This window comes from Alligator sinensis, unplaced genomic scaffold (assembly GCF_000455745.1).
Source record: "Alligator sinensis unplaced genomic scaffold, ASM45574v1 scaffold112_1, whole genome shotgun sequence".
Lineage (NCBI taxonomy): Eukaryota > Metazoa > Chordata > Crocodylia > Alligatoridae > Alligator > Alligator sinensis.
The window spans coordinates 1,570,800-1,593,366 of record NW_005841892.1 but is presented as its reverse complement, the minus strand read 5'-3'; the positions used below and the strand labels follow the sequence as shown (position 1 = coordinate 1,593,366).

The following is a 22,567-nucleotide window of genomic DNA, read 5'->3' as shown; positions in this document are numbered from 1 at the left end:
CATTATTTATGGGCATGTATTACTTATACACTATAGTGTATAGATGTTATCGGGATACTTATAACTGTTTCAAAATTTCCTTTTTTTAGTCACGAGCTTTCCAAATTAGTTTGAACTGCATTATCATTTCTCTTGTAGATTTTTTTTTCCAAATAGGAGGGATATTAGGATATATTGTGCCCATGTTCACACATAGAATGATCTCAGACTGCATTCTTTCTCAGGCTTATTTTCATCATGATTTATTTTTGTGGTGAGGGTTGACATTGTTCCATAAATAATATCACTTTGATGGGGGAATGAAATGCAGGAATAATTCTCAAGGTCTATTTGCTCTAGCATGCCCTAGTTTATTTATTTATTTATTTATTTATGATTCATTACATCCCAGAAGTGTTTTCTTCAGGCTGCTCCTAATATCCATGCTGAAACCTTTGATAATGCTCTTACAGGGTGATACTGTACTTCAGACTATTCAGTAAATACAGTTTTAGGTGTTTGTCCTCCTATTCTTCTGCACCATAGCAGACTATGTGGAGAGGCCTGCATATCAAAGGTATTAGCAATAGGAAAATCACCAAAAGCTAAATTGTAACTTAGCCATTAGGAAGCTTTAGAGGTGTAAAAAAATATGTATTTTATTCTGCATGTTTTGAGCCCCTGTAATTCTATCTTTTTCAGGATTAAACATGTGATTATTGACGTTTTAATGCAAAATAGGTATTAGGACTGTATACAGCTGGACTAGCATACCAGATCCAGTTTGTTTCTGTTTAGCAAAGCCTAAATTATAGGTACCTTTCCCCAGAAGTGCAAATGTAGATGCTTATTGTCCTTATACAGTTATTTAGGAGATATCCAGATACAGTGGCGATGCATAGGGGGTGCATGGGGGTGCATGTGCATCCTGTGAGAGCACTGGTACATCCCCTGACCAGCTGCACTTAAGTGATGGGCAGGAGGAGCAGGTGGGAGTGTGGTGCCCACCCTGCAAGTGCTGGCCAGTGGAGCATTGTTGTGCTCCCAGAAGTGGCCGCAGCCACTCCCGGAAGTGGCTGCAGCTATCGGTTGCAGCGATCGACTGTCTTACTGTTGGCTGCAGGGGAACTCTGTCCCCCCCAGTCGCTGACTGGTCTCTGGGGGGGCCACGTGCCCTGCCCCAACTAAGGTGGCACCAGTCACTCATGTCCAGAAAGAGATTCAATTTGACTGAGTTCAGGTGCTCTGTACAAAGAAAGGGGAGAAACAGACAATGCACAACTCTGCAAGCTGAATGGCAACCAGTAAGAAATACTAACTTCAAAGAGTCTGATTTCCTGCCTCTGTCAGATCTTAGGGACCTGAGTAAGGCTGAATATTAAATGTCTCCATTCACTTGCAATGTATGTCTATTCCCACTTCTGAGGCAGGAGCCGGACTGACTTTTGGTATTGCCCACCTTTGTGTCTAACAGCATATTGATTAGAGAGCTTGCCCAACAAGTGAACACCTAAGTTCTAGGCCTTCCTCACTCAGATGAATTTGAGCCCATGTCTCTGGAGATTGCCTTAACCACCTGCAGAATAGGCTATATAAGAGGATGATCTATCCCTGTTGTTGAGACTGAGCTATGGAGTAACCAAGAGAGTCACAAAGCCAGACAGAAAGCAAGAGGCAGCATGGTCTGGTGATAATGATTAGAGGGGTGTGAAGTAGGCCGTATTCAATTCAGATTCAGCCCAAACCAGGGGACAGTGACTCAATTCATTGATTCAGATCACTGTCCCGATTCGATTTGGCCAAATCAGAAGATTTGATGCTGATTCAGAGAATCTGCGATTTGGCCATAGACACAGCTTTAAATGTTTTGGTTTTTTTTTCTAAATATGTAGCGGTACCAAGCACAGCTTCTAAATGCTGAGATGGTGGGGTGGATGGAGTGTCTCATAGGACTATGGGGGGGAGGGTTACCACAAGCTCAGCGGTGGACCAAAGTGGACCAGAAGTACTTCCAGTCCACTTCCGGGTCTGCTACTGAGTATGTGGGGGATCCCCCTGCATCCCTCACAGCTCAGTGATCAGTCATGTGGGGATGCTGGGTGCCCCCCCAGACCCAGGAGGCATCAGTTGCTGAGCTGGGGGCCAGGGGAGGGGTCCTCTGCTTGCTCCGTGGCAGACCCAGAAATCGACTGGAAGTGCTTGTGGTCCACTTCTGGGTCTGCCACTGAGCGTGCTTGGGACCCTGCCCACACTCCCATGGAATGCTCCATCTGCCCCACCATCTCAGTGTTCATGAGCTGCCTGCTACCTTGAGGTATGTAGAAAAAACATTTTTATCTAATATTCCTGGCATGTAAAACATCATCTTTAGGTTTCATACTTTATAAGCTATTGAAACTAATGTGGATGGTCTCAGCTCTCAAATCTTTTTGACTCTCTGAAGATGCAAGGCAACAGCACTGTATAAATTTAAATGAAAATCATGTTTTACAGTCTCTGTTCTTCTTGTTCTTGTTCTTAGAATTACAAAAACATAGAAAATTAGGGCTGGAAAGGACCTCAGGAGGACCTCAGAAGGTCATCCAGTCCAACCCCCTGCGCAAAGCAGGACCAACCAGCCCCAACTAGATTATTCCAGCCAAAACTTTGTCCAAAAGTTTGGAGATGAGAACCGCCACCAGTCATCCTGGGAAAAGTATGACAGCATTCATGGTCACAGGCTCCAACAGGCTGGACGCTAAAATGAACCCTTAACCATCAATCAAATATCGCCCATACCCCTCTGACTCAGTATCTTGCCTCTACATTCCCTAACCTGGCAACCAAATTTTAGCCAATTAGGTTTAAACAGGCCTCCCATACTGGGACCAGGGAATGTACAGCCTGTGATGCCTGCCAAACCTTTTATTCAGCATTTCAGGTAGCATGTTGCTGCACAGTCAGTGTCTTATCTCATTGTTAAGATGGCTATTCAGATCACGTAAACAACTTATGGTCAGAATATTTGGGGACCAGACATGTCTTGGCAATTTTACCTCTCCTGTATACTGGGCAATACTTGCTTGTTCCAACTGGATGCTTGGTGCAATTGTAGCCCTACCAGTGCCCCTCCATCCAGTAAAAGGCTGAAGAGATGCCAGGGCTCAGGCCTTTTCCAACTGGCCATGGAAACCAGGCATGTTGTTTGCACAGGAAGTCCCTGGTTTTCGTCAGGATCTCATCATTTTACTCTGTGTTCCAGATCTCTGAACAAATTCTGGAAATTAAAAAAATGATATTATATTACTGTTTCTACTATAAAAAGCTTAAAATACATATCTAACACAGGCAAAGCAAGAAAGCAAGCAAGAAAGAAAACAAAAATATGACATTAAAACAAACAATCAATCTAGCCTTCTCAAACTTTGGTGTGGCTGAACTCTTTGAGGCTCTGGAGTTGATGCTCTACATGATGCACCATTTCTTGTAGCCACTGTGCAGGTATTTCATAGCCTATCAAGAAGTTTTACTTTACATTTCATAGTCTAGCACAGTTAATATCACAATCACTTATAGCTATAGCATTTTACGAACACAGCAAAACACAATCACTGCAAATTAGGGGTGTGCAAAATGGGCCGTATTCGATTTGGATTTGGCCTGAATCAGGGATTAGTTGTTTTGGATTACTGTCCCTGATTTGGTTCAGCCAAATCTGAATCTGAAGATTTGATGCTGATTCGGAGAATCAGAGATTCTGACACAGACAGAGCTATAAATGTTTTTTTCTACATACCTCGAAGTACCAGCACAGCTTGTGAATGCTGCAGTGCTGGGGCAGCTGGAGCGTCCCACAGGAGTGCAGGGGGGCCTTCCACATGCTTGGTGGTGAACCCAGGAGTGGGCCAGAAATACTTCCAGTCCACATCCAGGTCCACTGGGAAGCATGCGGGGGGGGGGGGCGGCCCTGTGCCCCTCAGCTCAGCAATCAGCCACAGGGGAACCTGGGTGTCCCCCCAGACCCAGGAGGCACCAGTTACTGAGCCAAGGGGAAAGGGGGAACCCCCCTGAGCACTCCTCAGTGGACCTGGAAGTGGACCAGAAGTGCTTCTGGTCCACTTCCTGGTCTGCTGCTGAGCACACTGGGGAGCCTCCTGCACTTCTATGAGATGCTCCATGCACCCCAGCATCACAGTACTCACAAGCCCTCTGCTACCTAGAGGTATATAGAAAATACATTTAAAGCTGCATCTATGTCCAAATCTCTGAATCTCTCTGAATTGATTTGGGGGGGTTCTGATTCGATTTGGAGAGATTAAAGGGTCCTATGATCCGATTTGGATTTGGAGATTCAGCCACCGAATTGAGCCAAATTTCGCCGAATTGAATCAGGGACCAAAGCTTTGCACAGCCCTACAGTACACATAACACAGTCAAGCTCGATTCCTCTCTGTATCAAGCAAATTTTGTGATGCTTCAGTGGTGTTTCACACATCCTGCAAAACACAAAGACATAAAGGGAGAGACTCACCCCTCTAAATTAGTTCACTCTTAGCTGGTATGCTGTGGCTGCTTTGCTTGTCTTATAGCCATTCTGGCACTTATCCAGAGATTCATAAAATCATAGAATCGAAGAACCAGAAGGGACCTGAAAGATCATCAAGTCCGTTCCCCTGCCATGGGCAGAAGGTTATTGGGCTCAAACAAGCTCAACAAGGTACTTATCTAGCTTCATCTTGAACACCTCCAAGGATGGCGACTGTACAACCTCTACTCGGAGTGTGTTCCAGCTTCTAGTTACCCTTACAGAAAAGAAGTTTTTTCTTATGTCTAGCCTAATTTTTCCCTGTATTAGCTTGTGTTAATTACCCTCCTTGCTCCTTGCAGAGGCTGCTTTTTCTGCAGTGTTCTCTTCTCACTGTGGATCCAAGATGTATTCTGCCATACATCTTTTTCTTTGGCCTTTACCAAGGGTTTTTCTGTCCAGGTATGCTCCCCCTAGACTTTTCCCAATAAAGGGTAACCCCCAAGGTGGTGGAAGCTAGGGTTTTTAGGCACCCTATGCTTACCCCTGCTCTTTCTCCAGGCTGGTTATTATGTAGCAATTTGCAATGCCAAACTGACCCTCAGACTGACCATGACCTCTCCATTCAATGATAGGCAAATTTATTGATACAAAATGATAACAGAAAAAAAAAAAAAACAACCCTATATAAACAAGCAATTCTATAGCTACCAATCCTAGGGATGTCATCAGAGTCAGAATACATCTGGCCAGGATGAAGACTTTACTCTGAAGTCGTTCTCTTAGGTGTCAGCAAGTCAACAGTCTGGAGATGGTATGCTGAGGCCCACACCCTGACTCCAGTGGGGTGGATGAGACAGGTTAGTGGTATTTCCCCTTTGCCCATCATGGCCTTGGAGACCCTTCCTGGGGGACAGGGGATGGGGACCCCTCTCAGGGACCCTCTCGGGGAGGAGGGACCTTTTGTTACTCTCAAGTCTCTGCTTTTGTATTCTCCTTCCCTCATGATGACTCTTGACCTGTGACTGTCACTAGTTGGTCTCTCTCTGTGGTCGTCATACTGTTCACGTAGCTCATCACATACACGCATACTAATTTGGTCTTTCTGGGCCTTCTCCTAATTTGATCCATTCCCCCAAAACTGGGACTCAGGCCCCTGCTCTGGGGCCTTGTTAGTTGAAGGCAACATATCTCATGTTATAGTCAGCATAGTATATGCCCCCAGTTTCCCAGGTTGTATGTGTATCCATTGGCCTTGTTTGTTAGACAGCCTGTCTGCTTCTGAAGGCAAAGAAACTGGGTGTATAACACTCTAGCTTTAAAAAATCAATTAACCCCTGCTGCCCATCCTAAAGAATTCTAATACTTACACACACACACACACACACACACACACACACACACACACACACACACACACACACATACATTCCCCCCATAAGCCAATTCCCAAAAAGCAAACCTTTAATACCATTATTAAGTCATCAGATTCCAGCCACCAACTAGACATTGAGCCTGCGTTAGCCATTGATTGCCACCCTCTGAGCCTGACAATCCAGCCTGTTTTCTATTCACTTTATAATCCATTCATCTAACCCATACTTATTTAGCTTGCTTGTGAGAATGTTGGGGGAAACCATATCAAAAGCCTTATTTAAGTCAGGAGCCTTGACTGCTCTTTCCACATTCACAGAGCCAGTCATTTCATCATAGAAGGCAATCTGGTTAGTCAGGTATGACTTCCCCTGGTGAATCCATGCTGACTGTTCCTAATCACCTTCTCCTCCAAGTGCTTTAGAAATGGATTCCTTGAGGACCTGCTCCATGATTTTTCCAGGGACTGAGGTTAGGCTGACCATTCTGTAACTTTTTGGATCCTCCTTCTTCACTTTCTTAAATATGGGCAGTATGATTGCCCTTTTCCAGTCATCTGGGAACTCTCCCAATCAACATGAATTTTCAAAGATGATGGCCAGTGGCTCTGCAATCATGTCAGCCAATGCCCTCAGCACTCCCAGGTGCATCCCATCTGGCCCCAGGGACTTGTATATGTCCAGCTTTTAAAATAGCCCCTAACCTGTTTGTTCCTTGTTGTCATTGTTGCTGTTGTTGTTGTTCTTCTTGTTTTTTGTAGGATAGATTATTTTCACTTTAAATTAAATGTTTGTTTCTGAAACATAGTTCTATGACTTGAGTGGTTCACACACACATTAAATTATCCTGAAACAGATCCTCCACAACCTGTATGTTAGTGATACATGATTTCGCCAACAATTTCCATTAAGAAAACCATGTTTTTATTTAGATGCCTGTAAAAGTCAATTGGTGGATCTTTCTGTCTTTTTAGCATTATCAGTACAGGTAGTCTTCGAACTTGTGACTAAATTGGTTCCTGAAAACCACGTCTAAAGTTGAAACGTCATAACTCAGAACCTATTTTCCCATAGGAACAATATTATAAATGGGGAATTGGTTCCTGAACCAAGGCCCAATACCCTATTTTCACCCAAAATAACCCAGAATGTTGCACTCAATTCACTATAGATGAGTAATATAGATACATTAATGTATTTATATTGTAAATAGCAATCATATTGATTTGGATGGACTTATTTGAGGTGACTTTCCTGGACTTTTTGAAGGCTCCTTGGCTGGAGTCTTTTCTGGAGTCTTAGCTGCGGGTTTTTCTAGAGATTTGTCTGCTTTCTTAAAGAAAGTATCCAAGGAAGTTTGGACAGATGTTCTCCAGAGAGATGGGCAATGCAGTGAACTTGCATCACGTTGGATCAAGCATCATAAAGTCAAAACGGATGTCAGAAAGTCGAAACAGGTTGTCAATTTATAAATGTCGTAAGTGTAATTTGTTGTAACTCAAAACGTCTTAAGTCAAGGGCTGCCTGTATAGCATATGTTTGTTACTGGAATTTAAAATACAAATTAAATTATCAGGGACAGTGAAAACCCAAACCTTAAAAATCAAAACTTTATGAAAATAGATCTATTCTATACAGCAGAATGTTCATTAATGAGAAAAATGTGTTGTTACCATGTTTTCCCTAAATTATCAACATGGTTATGTTTTAACCTTTAAACAGATTGTTTCTCTGCAAAGATTTAGCAGCAGCGATTATCCCAGATTTAAAATAAAACAAACCTACAAGGCTGTTAATTTCTATGTTTCTTGTTGTGGTGTAATGCATTAGGAAGTCAAATAAAATCCTGACAGTGCTTAGATAGGGCATTCTTGTCTGCCATACTGTGATTAAGTGGGATTTAGACTGATCTTTGCATGATTTACATTGTCACTGATGAAAATGAAAAGCACCATAGAGACAGTGTTACTTGGCAGTGTGTTAGCCAAATTGTTCCACCACCAAATCTATATAGAGCTATTAACAATGGTTTCTGAGGTTGTGCTGACATAGATTTATAGTAGCTTAAATTAAGGCACAGAGGGAAAGCAACTATGTAACTGTCATTCAGTAGGGTAAATTAAGAATCCATTGTTCTACCTGGATTACCTGGTAATAATTGAAACGGTTTGGGGTGGTATATTTAAGTGATAATATACTGAATTTTAAGTGATATCTCCTACTGGAATATAACACTTAAGTCTACATTCCTCTGAGTCCAGAGATAATCTTCCAGGTTCTTGCTTGGCTATGGGTTAAACATTATTGTAAACTAAGAGGTAATATTACTGTGAGCTACAGTTTACATATTGAGTGAATGCTCTGTTATGAAAAACCTGAGATTTAGATTCCTATATGTATAAGAATAAAGCAAAAAAGCAAGAAGGTTTGAAAAGGAGTTTTTTAGAGCATGCTTCAAGCAGAGAAAGAAAACAGTCTTTATAGGAGCTTCTTTTGTGAAAGAGGAAAACTTTTAATCTTTTAAAGTTACTCCTTCTATGGACAGTTCTACCTTAGAGGAGTTTGGCAAAGATGAAGATTAAAGATCATAATTACTTTCAACATGGTACCACAAAATACACAAATGTCTGTCTTTTAAGAAGAGGTGGTGGTGTCCATAGTGGAGACAGATGTGGATTGTCTGAGAAAGAGACTAGAAACAAATAAATAAAAGTTAGGGACCGCCTAAGTATAAATAATGCAATAATGTACATGACTCTTGAGAAAGTCATTTATGACTGGATGTCATTCTGAAACTCTGGAATTCAGATCGGTGCCAGAAATGGCTACCTTGCTAAAATTCCATCAGACAGCATGGCCAGGGACAGAGGAATCCATGCAAACTTTAATCACAGGCTCAATGGTCTTAAATTTTGATATAGGATTTCTTTTAGGAGCTTCAGTGAACCAATGTATCTCCAGGAAAATCACATTATATCAGGTCAATATGAGACAATTGAGTACAGAATATACTGTGATTCAGAACTGTACATTTATCTAAATTTAGAGTAGTGGAAAACAAGAATACTTTTTTTCAATAACCTATGCATATTCCTGCTTGGAGGTGCAAATAGTCTTCAAAGTGTCCCATCAAAAGTCTCAGAGGCAATCATGTACAGAGATCCTCTCACAGAAGTTTATTTATAGGTGACTAACCTCAATCTCTTCTTCAGGCAGGATTTTCACATTCCTATCCCTGATATGCATATGGTGCAGCTTGGACCATTAAACCATTTATAGGGTCTAAATGTGCAAAGGTCATGTCGAAGCACTTAAGTAACATATAACGAACATTCATTTTTCATAGTTCAAGGAGTTTGATAAAACATTTTCTCCATTTTTGCATGCTACAGTGTTATGGTAAATTCTTACTCATGGATTAGTTCAAAGATGTGCATAGTTCTTTCCTGCCATTGAAAAACAGAGAAACTAGTTCTAGTGTAATCTTTATAACTGACGCATATAAAAGAGTGAAAATACATCTATACTAATGGGTTTGGAAAATAACATTTATTCCAAAGAGCTAAATGATTACTATATAGAGTTACTAGTCCTACTAAATTGCAATAATTATATGTTCCTAGAGGCCTGATTGCTGTTGTTTAGCTCCAATTGCTTTTAGACAAAATAGTGATTTAAAAATCTTTTACCACCTACTGCACCAATATATAATAAAATATCCAAGTATTTTTCATTTTGGTATTGGGCACTTAGCTTATTTTCCCCTCACTCATTTTGTAAAAGAAAAAATAACCTCTACAAAAATGGATAACACACTGATTCCAACATAAAATCTGTGTTTTCCATATGTGATTCTATTAATTTGACCTTGCCCTGTTTCCAATTAGAGTTATATTATCTTGAATTCATTAATGATTGCTGGTATATTTCTCTGGCATTTTATTCTATATATTATTCTGAGTATCAGGGTATAATCTTTGTGAATGCATTTTCCAGTCACCTGATGCACCTGATGCACTGAGCACTGAGCAACTGGGGTTTTGTGGCATTTCTCTACACTGGTGTCAGGAAAGAAATATATGTCTGGGAAGGACCTCTTGAGTCAACATGTACAGTTCCCTGGTCTGGAAGTAACTGTGCAAATTCTAACATTGTTCAGCTTTCATCTTGAAACCCCTTATGATAGCTCAAATACAGCACACTTCTTATAAGCTAAGGAAAAGGTTGTTGCCTATTTTGTTTCTTACAGTGACCCTGATTTTTCACCAGAATCATATAAAGTTATAGAGAAGTAGGGCTGGAAGGGACCTCCAGAGATCATCTAGTCCAACCATCTGGCCAAGGCAGAATCATCCACATCCAAACCATCCTATAATCTAAATCATAATCTAAACTCTACATAAGACTACCATCAACCATGGCACAATATAGACCTAAAAAACAAAACTACCACAGGTAAAGCAGGGAAACTATGGGAGCCAATGTCCTGCTTCTATAAAACAGTGACAATATATGTTCAAGAGGTCCTGGGTAGAGGGCCATGTCCATGCTGCAGAGCAAGACAAAACCCCCGCAGTCCATTCCAATCTTGACATAGGTAAAATCGCCCCCTTACAACCAGCAGAAAAGAGCTGGAATCACATGTGGGTGGGACTTGAAGCTGGAGATGGCAGAATAGTTTCTTCATCTCTTAAATCCCCATTCCACAGTTCAGAGGTTCTGGTGAACTCTGGCCCTCTGTATTTTCACGTTCCTGGGTATCTCACCCATTCCTGGTGCTGAAAGATGCTGCCTCTTCTCCCTTCACTGATATACTTGTCAGATTTTGGTTGCCATATTTGCTGGGTTTATCCATTGGGATTAGAAAGGAGATTACCTCATCAAACAATAGTGGGGAAATGGACAGTTCATTTTTTTTATGGTGGAGAGCTGGAGAATGAAGGGTCTATCTTAATAGCTTGGGCCAGGTCTCAAACTATGAGGTAGCATCAAGTCAGGATAGAAGCTATGGACTAAGCAAGAAGGCAGCCAGAGACCAAGATGAATCACTAAGCCTGAGAAGTGCTGAATAACCAAAATTCTGTAAATGCAGATTTTATGTTTTGAAGCTTGATGCTCTGCAACCAGTAGTGTTGAGGTGATATTGTTGCTGTGATGGTCTGGGAGATATGTGAATGGCAAGAATTCATGTAGGTGGTATCTTTTATTTGACCAACTGTATTGTTGGTATAGACTTGCCTTCTTGAAACCAGTAGCATAGTCAGGCACAGCTTGGCTCACTGAGGATCAGGTGGCTCCTGGCAAGCCTGGAGTTTGGTGTGGTCCCTTAGCTCTCATAGTCCCCTAACATTCACCTGCCTGGTAAGATACTGAGTCCTGACAGGTGGGGTTAATATCCCCCACAACCTGACAGGTGGGAATCCCCCACAGCCTGCAAAATAACAGCACGGAGCAATAATTAATTACATTCATTATTTACACAGCCATGGCTGCTGTTTAGTTAGAGGCTCTAAGCTTAACGTAGAGTACGAAAGCTAGGACAGCCCAGTGGATTATTTTAGTTTAAGGGCAAAATTTTAAATGTTCTCTGACTAAACTTCCTCTGGTTTACAGTCTTGTTCCTTCTTGTTATAACTGAAAATGGTAACATTCTATGATTTTATAACATGACATTAATGGTCACATTCACTGTAGTACATTCTCACATATTGCACACCATTAGTTATGACATACCAGCCTTCCCTGGAACCTAAATGGAAAATCCTCAAACAGCTGCAACCCATACTAGAAGAAGACCTAATTCTTAAAGAGATCTTTCCAGAATCACCCAATCCTAGCCTTTAAACAAGACCCAAACCTTGCCAACCTCATCACCACAAGCAAACTCCCTCTTATCCAAACCATACCTAATGGATCCAGACCATGCTAGGTCAAGAAATGCCAAATCTGCCACACATCTCCACCACTCCCACAATAATCACATCCCACAACAGAACCATCACCATTTTTGGATCTTATACCTGCACCTCCAGAAATGTTACATATCTCAACCAGTGCACCCAATGCCCTGATAGAAAATAGGAATCAGAACTCATTATAGAACTGATATGTTTATTCAGTCAACTAGATTTTTGGAAAAAAAAATAATTGCAAACTTTCAGGCACAAGCACCCTTCTTTAGGCATAGGAGAAAAGATTGTAAAAGTTCTCCCAGGTAGAAATGAAAGTTAATATTTCATAGGAGAGTTAAAGGTATGGTAAAATCTCCTGTTTGAGTTAGTTCATTTTATGCAGGTTAGGCTCAGAGAAAAGTTGGTATAGTCTGATGAAAAATATGTAGGAGAAACCAAAAAACAACTGCGCACCAAAGTAAATGCACACCAAAAATCCATCCAAGACAAAAATATCCAATTACCAGTTGGTGCACACTTCTCACAAGACAATCATTCACTCTCCGATCTCTCAGTTCTAATCCTCAAAGGGAACTTGCAAAACACCTTTCATAGACAAGCCTATGAACTTCACTTCATAAATCTACTGGATACTAAAAATCATGGACTCATTATAGACATTGGATTTATGACACATTACAATCTGCTTGACATCTGATTCACCAGGTACCTGCCTGACCTTACCATTTGCACTCCCCAACCTCCTCCTCCCCTCCTTCCCCTCTTTTTCTACCCTTTGTCTTCCTAAGTTCCAGCTATTTACCTTTTTTTTAGACTGCCTGCTTTCTACCTTGGAGAACTCAACTACAGTACAGTCTCCCTTACTTACCTTTGACATTATTTCCCCCTAGTTTTCCCCTCCTCCCTTCCATTCTCCACACTTTGAGTTCCCAATGTCTACCTATTTACATTCTCATGGACATCCTGTCATGCTTTTAGCTTCTTTCATTCCTTGGAGATCTCAGAACAGCAGAGACTTCCTGTGCCTGAAGAAGTGTGATTGTGCCTGAAAGCTTGCCAAGAACTTTTTCTAACTACTCAGTTGGACTAATAAAAGATATCACATCTCCCCAAAGAAGCTTGCCTGCCTATGTCCTTAGACCAACATGGCTACAGCCAAAAACCCTGTATTAAAGGCTACAATATTTGTCTAGTTGTGTTCTTTAAAAATGATACCTGACATCTTCCTGTGATTTTTTTTTTTCCTTTTCTCCCTATTTTGTTAAATTTGAGGTATGATACCTAAAGATTTTTAATTAATAGAATGACGTATTGGTAAATGTGCTGACATTATTTATTACTACTGTGCAAGTAACCTAAAAGTACTAGCCAATGCATCTCAGTGTTTATTTTTGTTATTCTGTCGGACCTCCTAAGGCTATCTTTACTTCTGTTTAAAGATGAACTCATTTTTATACTATACAATGTGACATAGCATAAAGAATACATCATCTATGCATCACAAATTGCTCATTTCCCTTATTAATACACCATGTTTGTTTGTATAACTTGCTATCTACATGTCTTATACATAGTTACATCTTTTATCTGTGTGAAAGACAAGCATCTATGGTTTTGGCCCACAGAGGTCACACGCATAAAACCTGGGGCCCTCAAAAGCGCACACAGAGTATTGTTTTATTTTGAGTGTGCTTCTAAGATGTACTGACATTTTCTTTGTATGCCTGCAAGCTGCAATTAAGCAGCATACCTTTATTTGTGTAGTTTGTGTAAGTTCTGTCAAACTGAATTACTGAGGAACTCTACCAGCTGGAAATACACATACATGACTTGGCATTCATAGCCTGGGTGAACCCTATTTCAATTAAAAATGCTGCCACTTTTGATGATGCTTGGTAATAGAAATTTGAAGCAAAATGCAATGCTTATTGTGCCTGTTTGTATGACAATACCCATTATGTTCTTAAAGTTTACAGCAGTTTCAAAAAAGCTCTGATTCTTGTGCTGTGGGAAGGAACTGAAAGGATATGAAGTTTAGTAACAAGTACTTGACTTTGTGGTAATTAGCAGATTGTCTTAACAGAAATGTGAATTGAATTTTTGTTCCTATTAAAGCTTTGTGAACTCTTCCATGAAATTTACCATTTCTTGTTTAACTTCTTGAGGACTCCTGAATTGTGAATGTCAGTGAACAGATTGCTGGTGCTTAGTATTTACATGTTTTTCCCTCCTTTCATTTATAGCCCCCTGTGGAGGAAACTTGACAGGCTCATCTGGCTTTATTCTTTCACCAAACTTCCCTCATCCCTATCCTCACAGCAGAGACTGTGATTGGACTATCACAGTTAATAATGACTATGTTATATCATTAGCATTTATCAGGTAAGCTGACACTTGGTTCTCATTTATAAAATCATGATACTTTTCATTAGTGTCAGTGGCTTTTCGGATCTGTATAGGATATGAACTGACAGCACCTAATACATATGAAGTTATGCAGTAGTTACCATTTGGCAGCCTCAGAAAAAATGCCAACGGTCAGATAGGTATTGCATTTAGCACACATGGTGAAATATTAAGTAGTTCTGTGCACTTCAGAATATCCTCAGTTTCCAGCTTCCAGGCTAATGTGAAAATGGGTGGTACTCATCCCTTTACAGATCTGAGCCTTCAGAGATGCTCTCTAGAGCAAGATTAGCATGGCAGAGTGACATGATTTACTGGGCTTTTCCTAATCTGCCAGGGTGTACTTCAGTGATGAGGACTATCAGTTACACAACTTACTTAGGAGATAGTCGCATGAGATTAAAGCAAAATACTCTTTAGATGTTGTTCTGTTAGCATGTGTCATTACAGAAAAAAATAGCTCATGTGAATAGTATCCTGATTCATGAATGCTGTTAAATCCCTTTATCATAATGCAGGACTTAATGCAGATTAATAGAATTTGCAAAGGAAATCTTGCTGCTTATGCTATTTTGTAATCCATAAAGGAAAATCAGTGTACAGAGAAATTTTGTGGAGAAAAAAATATGTATCTGCTTCTGACATATATTTGTTTTTTCCAAAGACTCCACTTGGTTTTGAGACCCCGTTATACTGTACGTTTTACAAAGAAAGACACACTTTTTCTTTTCTTTGATTTGATATTTAGTCATGTGTTTCATGTATATTCTTTTGTCATAAATATTGCCCTAATGATGATTTATTGGCTATTTTGCTATCAAGTAAATTAGATATTGTTAAGTTTAAAGTAGTAACTGCTATATCACAGATAAGCTTTTTACAAAACTTGTTCAGAGACCTCCATGAATCATTTGATTTAGAAACAGATTCATTGAACTACTGCATGTTGAACTAAGTTTAGATAGATGTAATTTGTCATAACATCAAATATAACGTGAACTGTTTGTTAGTAAGAATATCTATGAATGTCTTAAAGAATGAAATAGAGTAAATTAAGTCATTTTAGTCCAGTTGAATTGATGTTCCACATAACAGAATGCACTGTAAGAGTACCAATCCTGAAAATTAATTTCTATTTATATTGATAACATTAGTAAGTTAGTTGGTTTGTGGATTACTTCAGAATCTGTAACACTGTCATGTAAATTAGTACAACACTTCAGAAATCTTTGAACACTTCACAACATCACACAGCCCTTGCAGATAAAAATATTTAACTTTTTTTTACGTTACAGAAGGCCCATCCAGCTCAGAGTTGAATCAGGGCTTTCATGCCTACATTTCCTTAGTCGTGAACCTATGAAATGTAGGCAGTAAATTATGCAGATGAAAATTAAGTCTTGCCTCTTGCTTTCACCAATAACGTTTTTCAATCTCGGTTCACATATGGAGGCATGTGAAAGTCTGTCTGGTGAAGAAAATGTCTCCATCTTCAAACAAAGAGAATCATAGCATCACAGAAAAGTAGGGCTGAAAGGGACCCCAAGGAGGTCATTTACTCCAACCCCCTGCTCAAGACAGGATCATCCCAATCTACACCGTCATAGACAACTGTTTGTCTAGCCTATTCTTCAAAGCTTTGGGAATCACCTTCATGCCCAAAACATAAAACACCCTTTAGTTTGCCACAGGTAAATCAAGGAGATGGAAGCCAATGTCCTGCCACTGTAAGGACAGAAAGTAGTTTGTTAAAATATGCTCAAAAGTTTTAAAAAAACACATCTCCAAGTTAGGACAATAAAGAAGAGAGATTAGATGTCTGATTGTGGTAGCTTTTACTGTTACCTGCAGACTGCCACTAACCCCTAGAGTCTCTAGAAGGTCATAGATTGGCAGTGCAGGAACATCTCATCATTATGAGTATTTTTCCCTTTCAGAAATAATGTTGTGACATATTCATTTAAACTGATCAGAATGAAAATATTATGTCAAGTATACTCCATCTAATATTCCCATTCTTTTTAATGTTTTTTTTTTAGTTTCAGTATAGAACCAAATTATGACTTTCTCTATATCTATGATGGAGCAGACAGCAATAGCCCCCTCATTGGGAGTTTTCAAGATAGTAAGCTGCCAGAGAGAATAGAAAGCAGCTCCAACAACATGCATCTGGCTTTTCGGAGCGATGGATCCGTTAGCTTTACAGGTTTCCACCTGGAGTATAAAGGTAAAGACAACAGTATTTCTTTCCCACTTTTTCCCTAGCCCCCATATTCTGTGGACTACTTATGAACAAACATTGGTAAAATATGTTTTCCCTTATAAATATAAGCAAAGGCAATATAACAGGTGTAATGCAGGTTATGAGTATGAAAACTGGTCCATTATATGTATTTATTGCTGTCAGTCAGTGAATAAGTTGTTAAATATTTGTGTGTTTAGATCACTATAAAGGCATATTTTTTTCTTTTTTCTGTATCTGTACTTGAATTTCTTTATTAATATAAATGTTCAAAACATAATTGTAAACAAGAAACCATTTTGTAGGGCAGGGATATCCAACTTCTGATTGGCCAGGGGTCATGCACCACCTAGGACCCTCAGGCCCTTCCACTACACTGGCTGCAAACCCTTTGGCTTCTACCCCTTTCTCTACTATGTTTGGGACTTGAGGAGCAGGGCAGAAGCTGGAGGAGGGAGTGAGAGTCCAAAGATTTCAGCTACAAAAGAAGTGGTAGGGGGAGTGGCATCCTGGCAGTTGCTGCCCATTGGACAGTCCTATGGACTGTGGTAAAGCATTGGTTTACAAGTTACAAAACAAAAGGATACAATAACAAGTATAATTTGACAGTGCTACTGGTCCTTACCCAAAAGAAAAATATAGTAAGGACCTTTCACATACTAGCACATTATATTCCTAAAAGATATGAAAAGCAGGAGGTTTTAAAGGATTTAAAAATATTAAGTCTCTTAGGTTAATGATGTAATAATAAAGATAATTTTCAAGTATATTCTAAATGCCATTCCATAATAAATCTGTCTCATTGAGATCTTAACAGTATAAACCATAACAGTAGAAGTTCAAATTACCTATTTTTTTCCTGAGCTAATAAGTTTAAAAGGAATTGCACTGTCATATTTGAAACAAAAACACACAATGTAAACCAAGTATGTACTTACCCAGTAAATGACTGTGACTCCTATTGGGTATAGCTGAATGCTTGCATGGATTACATTACAGCCAATTTATAACAAGCTTTTTGGGCCAAGTATTCCTTTCCACTTCCTCAGAAATCAGTGCACACATTCAGAAAGACACAAAAGAGAGAGTGTGCGCTCTGCTTGTCACATTTCCCAAACCACAGAGGCCCTTGTACTTCTCCACAGGATCAGGTTCTTGGTTTTCAAAATATTGTCTTCCACTCCATTAGAACCGTGCCCAGATAGGTTCACTCCAAAACTGTTAACTTTTTGTAGTTTCCTCACCCCTAGGCAAACACCTACTCTTCACCCTGAGAAGTACATTGAAGAGTGACAGAGGCACACAGGCAACACTTAGAGATTCAAAGATGAGAAGCAGCGCAGGGGCACAGGCCCTGTGGTGAATTTTCTGTGCTGATGGATTTTTAGGCACAAACAGCTTCTCTGAGTTCTTCTGAAGGGAACAGCTCCTACTCACTGCCCTTGCTGGGTATGGAATAATAAGGCAACATCCATATCCAGTTTATTTTGCTCACTGTAGTTCCTGTGTCCAGGGACCTCAGGAAAGCATTAGGCTCTTAAGAATCCTATGGACTTTCAAACCAAACCTGGATTCAGTTTTATGCCTACCATCATTGTTAGTGTTCTTATAAAGTAAAAATATAGAAAAATAGGACTGGAAGGGATCTACCAAGTCACTGGGAACAGGTCCCTACTATTACAGACAATTGTATACAACTGTAAAAACGTATGAAGCTCTATCATAAAAATTGGTTGGTTTTCTTTTGCTCCCACTACTCTGTCAAAAACCTTGCTCCTTTAATGCGTTGGCCCCAACTACATGTTACATTTAAGGTGAGATTCACCAGTTAATCAGACTTTAAATTATGATCCAGCCACCTATTCAACCAATTAATGGCATGCTAAAACAAACAACAAGCTACAAGTTATTCCCAAAAATGTATAATAACTTTGTACCTTGTTGTTTTCATGTCACTAATTGAACTTGTGGCCAGGTGCTCCCCTATGGCTAGAAGCCCCATCAACTGGTGGGCTCTCAGCCACAGGGGTACACCACACACTGCCATCCCTGCAGCTGGGCTTGCAGAAGGAGCAGTGCAGGGAATGCATTGAGCCTAAACAACTAATAAGACTCACAATGCAGTTAGCACATAGTGTGTAAAAAAGAGGTAGAATGGCATGGCTGTTGCCCCTGAGAATTCAGCAAAAAATCCAATAGATTAGATATGGAAAGCTTGGGAGAAATAAAATAGACTTATTCCCAAATGAGATCTTAGGAAGAAAGAAAAGGAATGACTCATCCAGCAATGTAATATAAGCAGTTATTTGAGAACAAAATATTGAGCTTAGAGCATATGAGTTCCATTTCATTGGTTTGACTTCAGTAAAACTTTGGCCTCAAGGCTGTCTGATTGCAATAAGTTCCACAGGTTAATTCATTATGGTATGTGAAGCATAGAAAAAAAAGGACTGCTTTTCAGGATCACTTTACCCTCAAAGAGTATATGTGTTTTTCCTCTGGAAAATATCTTCTATTCTGAAGGTAACCCAAGTTCCCTATGCCTGACCTGCTTTCAAGACAAATGCTTGTGTTATCAGAATCATTGTATGTTTTCATGAAAACATTTTCTCAGATTTAACACTATTACTTTAAAATAAGATTAAAGTAGAGAGAAAGGATGCCGGAGGAAAAAAAAAATGTTGATAATTTGGGGGAAAAAAGTAACACAGGTGAATTTTTGAAGAAAAAAAAAAAAACAGTTCAGAAGGAGAAAGTTGTATGTTAATTTTTCCACCAGAGGAAGCCTTGTAAACCTGAGACTTGGAAAGGCTAATTAATTGTTTCACCTTCTCTCTTAAATTAAGTGGAAAAAAAACTTTGTTAAAATCTAAAATCACCCTTCATTATACTCATGCATCTAAGAAAGAAAGACTGTAGGGTTGGTCCTAAGAGTTTGTAATCAAGTCTGATCTTACCTTCATCATTAACTTGCTGTTTGACCTCGGATAAAGACTCATTTTCTATGCATCTCAAGAATCACCAGCTGTAAAAATGAGGATTATGATTTGCCACCTTTAAATATAGTAGAAAATCACCAACGGAACTCACAAAATTGTATTTATTATTCCTCAAGTTGTGTGCGCTCCAAAATTTGCTTTACCCTCTTTTTATGACAGGGTAGCAACTCCCCTTGAAGCCAGTTCTGCCAAACAATATTATTTTATTTGATATTTGGAAAAAAGGGTATTATCAAGTAGGTAATAATCTTTTTATGGTAGAATTATGATTATTTTCTTATTAAATGTAGGTCCATTTCTGGTACCCTTCCTCAGGCAGAATAGTACCTTACTCTGTGAGTTAAGAAGTTGATCTACTTGTTGAATAAATTAGTAATAAAACACATTGCAAAGGAACCACAAACTTACCAATAGTATTAGTCTGCCTTCAATTCTAAATCGATTAAGATAGCTGTAACTGCTACAAAGTAACAGACAATATGTCAGCCATTTGCATTAGGAAAGCTTTCTGATATTTTCATTTCAATTAACTGACTGATCCTTTAAAGATATTGTTATACTTTTGTTAGCCTGCATACATAAATATCCAAAATTCAAAGCAAAATATCCAATACCAAAGAACAAATTAGTGGCACCTAAAACTAATTCAAAATATAATGATAAAATAGCTAACTTGTTTTAAAGGAATGAGTATCAAACTACTTTATTTTTTTTTCTAATCTTCCTTGAATTGTTTTTCTGTGGTACAAATGCCTGTTGCTCTTCAAGGTTACCATAGTTTGGCGTGAATGAGTCATTCTGTAATTAAAAAAAAAGTGAAGATAACATAAATATGACACTTGAAATAGCAAATCTTTTATTTAACCAGAACAAAGAGCTGTAATCACACTTTTGAAAACTCTTAATACAGTATTTTATAAACCAAATATCTTTTCTCCAAAGATATAATTGTAATAGACCTGCACTCTTTTACTCGTGGTTTTAATGTGAGACCAGGCAGGGAACATCCGAAGCTACGAAATCCAGTTAACTAGCTCCAGTATAACCTATGCCCACTCTATATTAGGTCTTTTCTTATTGCATTAGTTAGTTTGAATTCAGAGCAGCCACTCTGAAAACAACACTCAAGACACGCAGAGAAATGCGATGGATAGCACAGAATAAATCCATTAATAGATGCAATTGATTTGCCACTGTTGAATTGCGCTAACTTAGACTTTAACCTCTAACCACATATCCATTGTTTTACTAGCTCAAGTGTCAGCAAGATTCCAGGTACAGTTCATAACCCTTGATATGCCAGATAGTTCAAATTTATGGTATCATTTAACGTGATTGTTATCAGGGAGGTTTATTGTATTTTTGCTTGGATTTTTTTAACACTTTTTCTTCCTTTCTGTTTCAAACTGGAATATCAGCTCCAAGTACAGGCCCATTATGTTGCTGTACATTATTGTTCTAGCCTCATGTAGAAAGCCATCACATTATCTTTGTATTTTGAGATCTCATGAATGTTATTGAAACACCCCAAATTCTGGACAGAACTCCTAAACATTCCCCTAAAAGCTCCTACATCTTTGCCTTGGACTATCTAAGAGAGAGAGAGAAACCTATACCATCAGCCACATAGATATCTCCCCAAAGGCAGCATTTCACTGACCTTAAGGTCTCACTGCGGTCAGTGTTACCAGGCCACATTCCTTGATTGCTGTCTTGGGTTCCTTGTCCCACCTTCCAGGTAGTTCTATGTATAGATGCAGGATCATTTCTGGTAACGGGTTCCCAGAATTTAATCAGAGGAAGCTCTAAGAATTATTGATCAAATGCATTATGAATTTGTTTGTTGTTGTAAGGTGGTTACCATGAATGCTTCATGCCTCCCAAGGCTGGGGGGATACAGCGACCGCACGCAGGCAGGGGCGTGGCGGGGGGGAGTGGGGCCCTTCCACAGGTAGCCATGCTGACCTGACGTCTGCAGCAAGGGTGGGCTGAGCAACTGCTGCCCACAGAAGGCCACAGCAATGTTGGTGGTGTGGGGGGGAAGGGGGGCGGTGTGGTGATGGTGAGCGATGAATAGCTGCAGGCACCGCCAGCACCATTGGCGGCCGGCAACACTCAGGGGGGGCCCGCCACACCCACCCCCTCTCAGGGGGGCCCCCGCCAATCTCAGGGGGTGCACATGCACCCATGTGCACCCCCTACTCATCACCAATGGTTTGTTAAATTACTGTATTATAACACACAGAGAGAAGCTGATAAGTCTTGCAAGTCTGAAAACAGAGGACTGTAATTACAGTGTATTGGAGCAGACTTGATTAATTGAATCCGCTGGAGCATGGTAATTACAATGGTAATTACCATGCTCCAGCAGACCCCAATGGCTTCTGTATCAGCTTCCCCACACTGAAAAATGGTGGCAGGGGTGCTTTAACTAAAGCTCATTCAACGAGCTTTAGCTAAAGCGTCCCTGCTGCCATTTTTCAGTGCGGGGACACTGATACATGAGACGCTCTGAGAGAAAGTGCCCCCATTCCTGGAGTATATGTATAAATGCCCAGAAGTTCAGATGTGTGGCACCTCTGAATTTGTGTCCTCAGTCTTGGCTACTGAGAAACAGGGTCTCAGAATGGCCCACTACATTTTTATGTGACAAGAGTTCCAGGTATGTTGTGCAACTTCATGTGGCCCCTGTTATTTCATATTAACTGATAAAATTTTTCATATCTTAAAGTTTGATTTTTGCTATTTTGAGACTGAATTTGTAAATTGAAGGTACCAGCTTTATGCATAATGCTTTATGCTTAAATCCAATTCAATTAAAAAAACTGTGTTTTACAATACCTTTAGTATTCAATCAACAATTCTGGGGATCTATCACTAATTGCATCTTTTGAGTAGGGAAAATAACTGTGTTTTCACCAGATACACACTGTGATGAAATGTCTCTGCATCGTCCCTCTCCCACCCACTCCTCCTGCTGTGTCCATACACACATTCTAGCAATCCAACAGCTGTGACTGTTGGGTTTACATTCCATATATAGTAAATTATTCCACCTCATATTGCTCATGTTTTATGAATCCTTATCTCTATAATATATAAGCAACTTCTAGAGTTATGGAATCTGCACAAAACATTTTTTTTTCTCTGTA

The 22,567-nt window shown here is 39.7% G+C and overlaps 1 protein-coding gene across 3 annotated transcripts in view; it reads left to right on the top strand.

The window, feature by feature from the left end:
• Positions 1-22,567, top strand: part of CSMD3 (CUB and Sushi multiple domains 3) — a 1,313,655-nt gene that overhangs the window by 985,229 nt on the left and 305,859 nt on the right. For all 3 annotated transcript variants that reach the window (XM_025197227.1, XM_006018073.3, XM_006018072.3), the window contains 2 exons: positions 14,012-14,150; positions 16,214-16,401. In XM_025197227.1, coding sequence (XP_025053012.1) covers positions 14,012-14,150; positions 16,214-16,401 — 327 coding nt within the window. The remainder of the gene's footprint in view (positions 1-14,011; positions 14,151-16,213; positions 16,402-22,567) is intronic.